Genomic DNA, 11,443 nt, shown 5'->3' with positions numbered 1-11,443 from the left:
TCAGCCATGGGTAATCTCTCTGTGATGTTGGTCAGAGAATGGAAGAACGTTCCTTGAAGGACAGCATACCGCTGGTTGTAGTAGAGGTCAGTCAGAGGGCGTAACCGCCACCAAATCAGATGAATGACAATTTTCTTGTCGATTGAGATTCCGGGCAGTTTATTCGAATTGAAAATTAATTATTATATAATCTTTATTTGGTGTGTTTTTAAATCTTCATATATCCTAGACTATATTATATACAGACAAATGAATTATTCCCCTGTTTAAAAACTGCTCACTTTTTTAATTGAAAAAAAAAGAAGATGAGATTTAAAAATAAAACGCATGCCTTTAATTTTGTTTATTCATAATCTCTATATCTATATCTCTATATTTATTTATTTCATTATTGTATGTTTATTTATTATTTATTTATCTCTTTATTCATGTATCTTATTTAAGTCAATTTTCAAATTAAAATAACCAAGACGATTAAAAAAAAATGACTGGCAGACGTGCTGTCATAGGTCAAAAGCCAGACGCAAATTGGGTTATGTTTGATGACGTCACGTCCCATGGTCTATTTATAGAAACCGGAAGCTCCAAATTTCGAGCATGGGTGAAGCCCCAAGGGATCATTCATAATCACACACACACACACACACACACACACACACACGCACACACACACATCCCGCGTACTTAAGGAGTCTTGAGAACCCCGTATAAGGTCACATGGAGACCTTTTAAGGCTTCTTGCCACGTGCCGAGCTGGGCTGAGCTGAGCTGATCGTTTTCATCGCTCACATGAAAATGGGCAAACAGACTCTATCCCATTATGATATCAACATGGCGTCCCGGATTCCAAATTGGTGCGGTGTGACTTCTAACCCCGAAGCGGTAGTCAGACATTAAGTCTAGCCTAGTATAGAAAGAGTCTTCTCTCCAATCTGGTGAAAACAGATAAATGCTCCATAGCTTGCCATTTCATATAAAAAGTAGTCCTTCAGAGCCATTGGGCCCATGGAGACGGAGTTTATCCCGGTTGGTTTCTATAGCGTGAAACGGACGATAGCAATTGCTTGGTATCCTTTGGATAGGACGATAGTCTAGCGCAAAGTACTTTCAGCCAAATCTAACTGACTCAGCTACCCATTGACTGCTGAGTGGACAGGATGGGGGGGGGGGGGTCAGAAAAATCTCGACTGTACCCATGGTCGACCTTGGTCCCTTTGCCTGTGAAGCGAGTGCTCTACCAACAAATGCCATTTTCTTCCTTTTTACTGGCGCTGATGTGACCTTACTGTGTTGCAAGTGCCGTAAAACCCTTGAAAATAAACAATGACGGTACTCAGGTGTAAAATGAGTACTTGGCCGTTAGCAGCGTTGTCTCTGTCGAAAAAAAAATTGTAATATCGCCTAACAAGGCGTCATGTCTCGTTTCTACATGTTACGTGTTGCCGTTAATCAGGGTCCCTATGTAAAGCGCTTTGAACACATTTAGTGAATATTGCGCTATATAAACGCTCACAGTAATCTACGTGTTGCTGTTGGTCAGGGATCCTTTGTAAAGCGCTTCTGAGCACGTTTGGGGATATTGCGCTATATAAACATAAATATGGGTAAGAATATGAACAAAATTTCTCGTATTGTAAAACACTCAAAATTTCAATTTCTCCTACCGTTTCGATTCAAAATTCTCTTATCGGGAACCACTCCCACCCCACCCACCCCACCCCACCCCCACCCCACCCCTCTAACTGGCAGTGTTTCTGTATAGAAAGGATTACGTTGACGTCATTAGGTTCTTTGTCATTGTTTCAGACCGCCAGTTGTCACTCAAGTTTCCACAAACAGACTGTAATAAACGTTATAGTTTACACAGACTGTTGTTTCTATTTATTATTCCTGTCTATTTATTGATTATATTCATATATATTCATTTATCTATTTAATCATTTCGGTAGTTTCCGTTTACCTGTATCGATTTGAAATTATTTGTAAATGCACAGTTCATATTGGTAATTGAATAAAATAAATCTTTTGAATTGAATTGAATTGTGTTGGTACAATTCAAATAGTTTACTTAAACGCATAGCATCAACAGCAAATACCAAGAAAAAATTAATCTTAATTTTATTAATCGTAGTTAGAGATCTATTTGATATTTTGAGTTTCTGCGCACTTTATGAGAGAAAGAGAGAGAGAGAGAGAGAGAGAGAGAGAGAGAGAGAGAGAGAGAGAGAGAGAGAGATTGAGATTTGTGTTTGTGTTCCTTCTTTTCTTCTTTCTTTCCTTTTTTTAAAGAGCTGTAACCTGACAATGATGCCTCATTTGACAATAAAGATTATTATTATTATTATTTATTAATTATTATTTATTATTATTATATTATTATTATTATTATTATTATTATTATTATTATTATTATTATTATTATTATTATTATTATTATTATGATTATGATTATGATGTATGATATTGATTATTTATTATTATTATTATTATTATTATTATTTTATTATATTATTATTGTTAATTGTAGTATATTAGTAGATTAGTAGTAGTAGTAGTAGTAGTAGTAGTAGTATAGTATAGTATATAGTATATATTAATTAGTATTATTATTATTATTATATAGTAGTAGTAGTAGTAGTAGTAGTAGTAGTAGTAGTAGTAGTATAGTATGTATATCATTATTATTATCATTATTATTATCATTATTATCATTAATATTATTTTTAAATGAAAACGAAGCCTGGCAGTGTTGTATAACATTGATATATATCCGTTACTATAATCTAATACGATTATATTATATTTCAATTTCACTGACGCACAACTGTCAGGGGTTTCACCTTTAGATTAAGGCTAATATATCTGGGTGGTTTCCCGACCTCCCAGTGGCCAGGGAGAACACATACTGTCTTCTATCCCCTCTATATCTGGTTTGCAACAAGCTTTCTGTCTTTGTATTGGAATGAGATTGAGTTCGTAGGAAAACAGTCAAATGTATACTTTAGAGTTTTGGGAGATGATATTTTTTATGTCTTGTAAATCATCTCTCTGTCATGCACTGCATCATGTTTTGTTTTACATATAGAGTGATTCGTAAACATTTGAGTGTATTCCTCAAAGTGGGGACCTGTGCTTGCGTCTAGATGAGACTTTTAGGTGATCTCAAGCAAAGAACTTTGACAGTGTGCTCTTGGAATCTACATCTGTTCCCTATTTCAACAAATTCCCCCTTTGTCTTCCTTTTTCTTGGGTGCTTTAATTGTAATTCTAGAACTTGTTACTATCCCATATTCTTCCATTTTACTGGCGCTGATATGACCTTAATGTGCTGCAAGCGCCGTAAAACCCTTAAAAAAACAAACCAAAAAAGGGCTCATATCGATTTTACTCCGACCAGAAATGACAGACTTTTTTATTGTTTGTCTCTTTGTGAGAACGGTCAGATTTTGTGTCTTCGGCTATAACGTGGTCCAATGGCATGGCACTCGCCTTCGTATAGAAAAGTCCTGGGTTCGAGTTCCGCTAAAAGCGGGGCATAATTGAGTCCTTGGAAAAGGCTATTTACTCACATCACTCAGGGGTAAAATGAGAACATGGCCGTTAATAGCGTTGTCTCTATCGGAAAAAAAAAATGTAGTATTTCCTAACAGGCGTCATGTCTCGTCCTACGTGTTTAGTGGTGCTGTTGGCTAGGGGTCCCTTATAAATCGCGTTGAGAACGTTAAGTGGATATTGCATAATATAAATGCCCGAGGTTTAATCTATTATCTTGGAGTGATTCACATGCTATAATTTTTTTAGATATAATTTTTTTTAATGAGACATGAGTTAAGTTTGTTTCATTGAGTGCGACTGAGTTTTTTAAGTAACGAAAGCTTAAATCTCATATTTCTGGTCACTCTAACTTTGAATTCAATTTTCGGCATCCGGCTCGTTCCGAGATAATAAGTACTGTTTCGAGACGATGGGTGACATAAAGCGCAATATCCACTGAATTTGCTCAAAGCGCTTTCTTTACCAAGCCAATAGCAACACTTAATGTGTGGCGACTGTAAGGCGTAACGACAATTTAAAAAAATATAATTTCGACAGGAACAAAGCTGTTACCGTGAAGTAATTATTCCACACCTGAGTATGGTGAGAGAATGTGAATAAAGAGATTTTTTCATGGACTCCACTTTGAGCCGCCAAAAGAAAGACTCGAACCCCGCTGTTACAGGTTAGACTACGCGTGTCATACCCGTAGACCATAAAACCGAACATTTACAAAGTTAAGTGGAGAAATTCAGTCCCGGCGTAATGAGATACAGTCTGGCATTTTCTAGAACAAGATTAGTAGAAAGACAGGAAAATTTGCATCCTCAGTTTACAAAATGCATTTTATAAAATTTGGCCAGAAAACCAGTTCATTATATCATTCAAATTAAGCCAAATTTATAATCTTTATTATAGTATAAACCTCGGACTTCAAAGAATTTGTAAATAAGTTTTGGGTTTTTGAGAATTTTTCCATGTTTGGAGACAGTTTAATTGATGGATTTATGAAGTAAACGTTTTTGTTTTGTTTTGATTTGTTTTGGGTTTGGTTTTTTTTTTTGGCCAAAACGTTAATAAAATTGCCTTGTTTTGTTTTGTCGGTGTCCTGCGGAAATGAGAAATGAAAGAAGCTAAAACTCACGACATTGAAAAGGTTGGTGTTCAATCAAAACCCAGACGGCGCCCTTTTTAAAATACATAGATTTGTTAAGGTCACCGGGAGAGAGAAAAGCCAGCTTTTATCCAAGTTTCGCAAAAGCTAATTTTATCCCAGTTTCGTAAATGTTAGTTAGTATTTGTACCATTTGTTAGACCTTGATAAAACAGGGGGGGGGTTTTTCTTTTCGTTTTTGACGAGATTTTGTTTGCTTAAATATATTAGGTGACCAATGGCCTCAAAACGGTATTAGGTCGGAATTTGTTTAGGTGGTAAAAAATGAAATGTAGTCTATAGCCGGGAATGCAAAACTTGTGATCTTATTCGCTTCATTGAAAAGAAAGAATAGAAATTGTTCTGGGATTGAATAGTAAACTGTCACATCTACAAACCTGCCTACTTGAAATGTTAAAAATTCGTAGTTTTCAGAGGGAGGAAATAGAATTTACTATAAATAACTTTACAAATTAATATTTTACCCTTAGAAGTATTAAATAAAACTTCAAAACCCTGAGTAGATTTTTTATGGCACCAAAGTCTTCTTTTTAACACATTGAATTGAATCAAAAATGATTTACCCCGGTTTCAATAGTGTGAAACGGACAATAGCAATTGCTTGCTCTCCTTTGGGTAGGACGATAGTCTCTCTCTCTCTCTCTCTCTCTCTCTATATATATATATATATATATATATATATATATATATATATATATATATATATATAATTGAAGGCAATGGGTAGGATTTCTGAACGTGACAATAACTAACATTTCGAATTTCTAGTCTTTTTGGTTTCACTATCACTTTTTGACAAATCCACCAACCCGACATAATACCGTTGTTAGGCGGTGGGTAACAAAATAAAAGGATAATAATAGAACAGATGATCCGTGCGCAATCAAGCTGTGCCAATCTTTAATGAACCCGGGACTTCTGATCGGCTACCCGCCTGTGATTGCCCTGTCGTGGGTAGATTGGATCTAAATCCTGTATTACAGTCGGAGAGAGAGAGAGAGAGAGAGAGAGAGAGAGAGAGAGAGAGAGAGAGAGAGAGAGAGAGAGAGAGAGAGATTTTTTAAACCAGTTAACTGCCTTACTCTGGAAAAACTCGTTTTTAAAAATTTGGCCAGAAAACTCGTCCTTCGAATATTGGTCGATTTCAATGACCCTCATCTTGGCAAAACAAATCTCAAGCCTGGGATTACAAGGAAGACTTCTCGAAGTCCCAGGTTTGAGTGTTTTTGCCAAGATGAAGATCATTGAAATCGATCGGTATTTGAAGGACGAGTTTTCTGGCCAAATTTATAAATACATGTTTTGTTTTTTTCCAGAGTACATTTAGCTGGTTAAATAGAGAGGGGGAGATATAGACAAGGAGAAGTGAGGATGATAGAAATGGTTGGAGGAGGCGGGGGGGAGGGAGCGGGAGAGGAGGGAGGAGAGAGAAGAGATTAAATGAGACGATATTTTTCATATATATATTATACCGAGAGAGAGAGAGAGAGAGAGAGAGAGAGAGAGAGAGAGAGAGAGAGAGAGAAAAGGAAGAGAGAAAGGAAGAGAGGAAGAGAGAAAGGAAGAGACATAAAGATGTATTATTTATTTCTCTGTTTATGTTCTATTGCGTCGGTATCTTCCTCTTATTTATAACTATGGATGTTGTAAGGATCCTACTAAGGTCAATATCAATTTATATTGAGTTTGTGCGGCCACGTACGTAAAACGATAGGAACGTTTTGAGTATTGTATTCATATTTTTTAATTGTTTTTGTTAATGGCCGAAGAAGAGTTTTGAGCCCGAAACTTTCCATGTTTGGTATTTTGTTCTATTTTAAAGCTGTTATATTCATTTCTGTTTATTACTTTTTACAATCCACAGCTTCTAGCAACTTCTTATCATTTTGTGCGGCTGTGTGTTTTTGATCTATGATACTCTTTCGGATCGGACGGTACTGGGTTCGAGCCTCTCTCGGCGCATAGTTGAATCCTTTGAAAAGGCTCTTTACTCACATTCTCTCACCGTACTCCAGTATAAGATGAGTACCTGGCCGTTAACAGCGATGTCTCTGTCGACATCGCCTAACAGGCGTTAGAATAATAATAATAATAATTAATAATAAATAATAATATAATAATAATAATAATAATAAATATATAATAATAATATATAATAATAATAATATAATAAATAATAATAATAATAATAATAATATATAATAATAATAATAATAATAGTATAATAATAATAATAATAATATATAATAATAATAATTAATAATAATATAATAATAATAGTAATAATAATAATAATAATAATAATAATATATAATAATAATAATAATAATAAAAATAATAATAATTTAATAATAATAGTATAATAATATAATAATAATAATAATAATAATAATAATAATAATAATAATAATAATATAGTAATAATAATAATATAATATAATAATAATAATAATAATAATAATAATAATAATAATAATAATAATAATAATAATAAAATAATAATAATAATAATAATAATAATAATATAATGATAATAATATAATAAATAATATATATAATAATAATTAATAATAATATAATAATAATAAATAATAGTAATAATAATAATATAATAATAGAATAATATAATAATAATAAGTAATAATATATAATAATAATAATAATAATAATAATAATAATAATAATAATAATAATAATAATAATAATAATAATAATAATAATAATAATAATAATAATAATAATAATATATAATAATAATAATAATAATAATATAATAATAATAATAATAATAATAAATAATATAATAGTAATAATAATAATAATAATAATAATAATAATAATAATAATAATAATAATAAGCATATTTCTATGGCGCCTTTCGTCGAAACCTCAAAGCGCTTTAAAAAAGACATGTCTCGTTCTACTGTTGGTTAGAGACCCTTTGTAAAGCGATTTGAGCACGTTTAGTGGGTATTGCGCTATATTAAAAACGCTCAAGTTAAATGTTTATACACGCAATAACATATTCTCAAAAAACATGTTCTATTTATAGACAGTTATTTCTCATCTTTGAATGTAATTAAGATAATACAGCACATAGCAATGAAAAGTCAAAACTGACAATTGTCAATTACTGAAGTTATAGAAAACTCTTCATGATTGAATAAATCATGAATTTTGAAACTTTATTAAATTATTTTACTTAATAAAACACATAAATCTGGCCCAATTTTCTTTTGTGTGTATGTGTGTCTGTCTGTCTGTCCTTCTGTGTGTGTGTGTGTGTGTGTGTGTGTGTGTGTGTGTGTGTGTGGTGTGTGTGTGTGTGTGTTCTATTAATTTAATTGATAACATCAGTAATATCAACAACAACAAACAATATTTCACCAAACGTGCTCAAAACTTTTTACAAAGAGTCCCTAGCCAATAGCAACACTTAACATGTAGAACAAGACATGACGCCTGTGGGGCGATATTATACAATCTTCTTTTCGACAGAGAAGACGCTGTTTACGGCCAGGTACTCATTTTACCCCTGAATACGATGAAAGCATTATAAGTTTTGAGTCGTTTCCAAGGACCCACCTTTACTGCGCCGCTTACAGCGCAACAGCACTCGAACCCGGGACATATTGCCCGAAGGCAAGTGTCATACCACTAGACCATAAAGCCGCACAATCCGACACAACACCGTTTTCAGATAGCAAGTCACAAATAATGTTTAGGTATTTTTTTAAAAACTAGTGTCGTAAAAAAAGAAAAAATCTTCAAATCATATGAAACCCGCAAAGTTTTCGTGTCAGAAATTAATTTAGCTTAATTTTTATGAGGTCGCCGACCTTCATATCTGATTTCGGAGTACAACGACAAAATTACTTTTTTATGTTCTCATGTTTCCCAGTAAAATGGCTAAAGTTTCTACTTCCTTTACTATTGATGCTGTGCGTTTAGTTTAAAAAAAAAAAACAAGTCACAACATCGACCAGCTGGATTACAAAAATAAACTCTCAAACCTGGGACTTCGCGAAACCCAGGTTTTAGAGGGGCTTTTTTGCCAAGATGGGGGTCATTTAAATCGATTAAAAATTGAAGGACGAGTTTTCTGGCCAAATTTTAAAATATGGGTTTTTCCAGAGTACGACAGTTCTGTCCAGCAGCGAAAAGTGTAGGCTATTCTGTGGCACGGCATGGAGGAACTTAAGCCGGGTCCAAAAGTAATCAATGATAATATAATAATAATAATAATAATAATAATATAATAATAATAATAATAATATATAATAATAATAATAAATAATAATAATAATAATAATAATAATATATATATATATTAGGATTTCAATTTTCCTGTCAAAATAAGCGTCTTTTTATAACCCCTTTTCCGAATATGAGGATCTTTGTTCTAAGTATAAATGAATGTGACCTTTCGCCTCACAACGGTGTGATGTCGGGATGATTAAGATGCTGACAATGGAATTTATAGCCTGAAATATCAGACTTGGCTACGTGATCTAGTGGTAAGACACTCGCTTTCGGATCGGAGGTCCTGGGTTTGGGTTCGAGCCCCGCTCTGTAGCGGCACATTGTTGAGTCCTTGGAAAACGCTCTTTATTTACTCACATTCTCTCACCGAACTCGAGTGTAAAATGTGTATCAACCCGGCCGTTAACAGCGTTGTCAATGTCAGAAAAAATGGAAATATCGCCTAACAGGCGTCATCATGTCTTGTCCTACAATGTTTCTTGTTGCTGTTGGCCACAGACCCTTTGTAAAGCACTTTGAGCAGGTTAAGTGGATATTGCGCTATATTAAAACACCTCAAGTCGGATCGAGTTTGTAGCTTTATAGAGGAGATTGAATATCATATCTTATTGTGCTAAATAGACAACTATTCAAATATTGGACTGGATTAAGTTAGATTTGACATTTTAGCTTCTTGTACATCCCGATATGACACCGTTTGGACACTACGGGGCACTGATATTTTGTCACGTTTTTTAAGAAAAATGATTTGTGATATTCGTTTATTTGTATCTGCCCACGCGTTCATGGCGCGGGGTGGGTTGGGGAGGGGGGGGGGATTCTGACTTCAGTACTGGATTAAAAAGAAAACAATTTTAATGGTTCATTTTATGTTTTGTGGACGTCTTTTTACGGGGGGGGGGGGGGGGGGGGGAGAGAAAGAGAGGGTAGAGAGAGAGAGAGAGAGAGAGAGAGAGAGAGAGAGAGAGAGAGAGAGAGAGAGGGGGGGGGGGGGAAGAGAAGAGTTATGTATTTGCTCATTTGTTTTGTTTTTTTTGGGGGGGTTTTTTTATATGATACTTTTTTTCAATCGATGTAATATTTTTGTTTTCTCTTTCGTCCAATAGTTTTTCTTGTTTGGATTTTATTTGTTTTTGTTTTTGTTTTTTTCAGTTTGTTTTGTTTTTGTTGATTTTGTTTTGTTTTGTTTTGTTTTTGAGTGACATTTTACATTTAGGGAAGGTTATAAACGGAATGTTAGTTACCCTAATCAATAATTTATATATTTTTCTATCTCCAAATTCCATGGACGCCCATCAGGTCCAGTGGAAGAACACGGTGGAGACGTGGTGCGATGACCAGTGGCCGGTGGAGATGTGGCGGGACCCAGTGACGGGCAACTACACCTCGGACAGTCCGGCCAGGAAGTACTACTACCTGTTCGTGTGTGTGGCCCTCTTCTTCATCCCGTGCGTGGTCATGACCGTGGCCTACCTCGTCATCATCGTCACGTTGTGGTCAGCACAGGTGCCCGGGGAACGCATCAGTAAGGACATTCGATCGCAGACTAAGATGAGGAAGAAGGTAATCTTTATCATCATAATCTTGTTCCTTCTCCATCTCCTCTTCCTCGACCTCCTCATTCTACTACTACTACTACTACTACTACTACTACTACTACTACTACTACTACTACTACTACTACTACTACTACTACTACTACTACTACTACTACTACTACTACTACGACTACTTTACTACTACTACTATCACTACCAGTACTATTACAACTTCTACCACTACTACTACGACTACAACAACAACAACAACAACTACTACTACTACTACTACTACTACTACTACTACTACTACTACTACTACTACTACGACTACTACTACTATTACCACTTCTGCTACTGCTTGTAGTACTACTACTCCTACTACTAATACTACTACTACTACTACTACTACTACTACTACTACTACTACTACTACTACTACTACTGCTACTACTACTACTACTACTACTACTACTACGACTACTACTACTATTACCACTTCTGCTACTGCTTGTACTTCTACTACTACTACTACTACTACTACTACTACTACTACTACTACTACTACTACTACTACTACTACTACTACTATTACCACTTCTGCTACTGCTTGTAGTACTACTACTCCTACTACTACTACTACTACTACTACTACTACTACTACTACTACTACTACTACTATTACTACTACTACTACTACTACTACTATTACCAATTCTGCTACTGCTTGTACTACTACTACTACTACTACTACTACTACAACTACTACTACTACTACTACTACTACTACTACTACTTCTACTACTACTACTACTACTACTACTACTACTACTACTATACTACTACTACTACTACTACTACTACTACTACTACTACTACTACTACTACTACTACTACTACTACTACTACTACTACTACTACTACTACTACTACT

General features: G+C 34.4%; 1 protein-coding gene across 3 annotated transcripts in view; it reads left to right on the top strand.

The window, feature by feature from the left end:
- Positions 1–11,443, top strand: part of LOC144972279 (substance-P receptor-like) — a 332,733-nt gene that overhangs the window by 285,065 nt on the left and 36,225 nt on the right. For all 3 annotated transcript variants that reach the window (XM_078913366.1, XM_078913367.1, XM_078913368.1), the window contains one exon: positions 10,271–10,534. In XM_078913366.1, the coding sequence (XP_078769492.1) occupies positions 10,271–10,534 (264 nt within the window). The remainder of the gene's footprint in view (positions 1–10,270; positions 10,535–11,443) is intronic.

Source organism: Berghia stephanieae, chromosome 5 (assembly GCF_034508935.2).
Source record: "Berghia stephanieae isolate SIO BIC M18660-M18661 chromosome 5, UCSD_Bste_1.3, whole genome shotgun sequence".
Taxonomy (NCBI): domain Eukaryota; kingdom Metazoa; phylum Mollusca; class Gastropoda; order Nudibranchia; family Aeolidiidae; genus Berghia; species Berghia stephanieae.
This window is presented reverse-complemented; position numbering and strand designations above follow the sequence as displayed.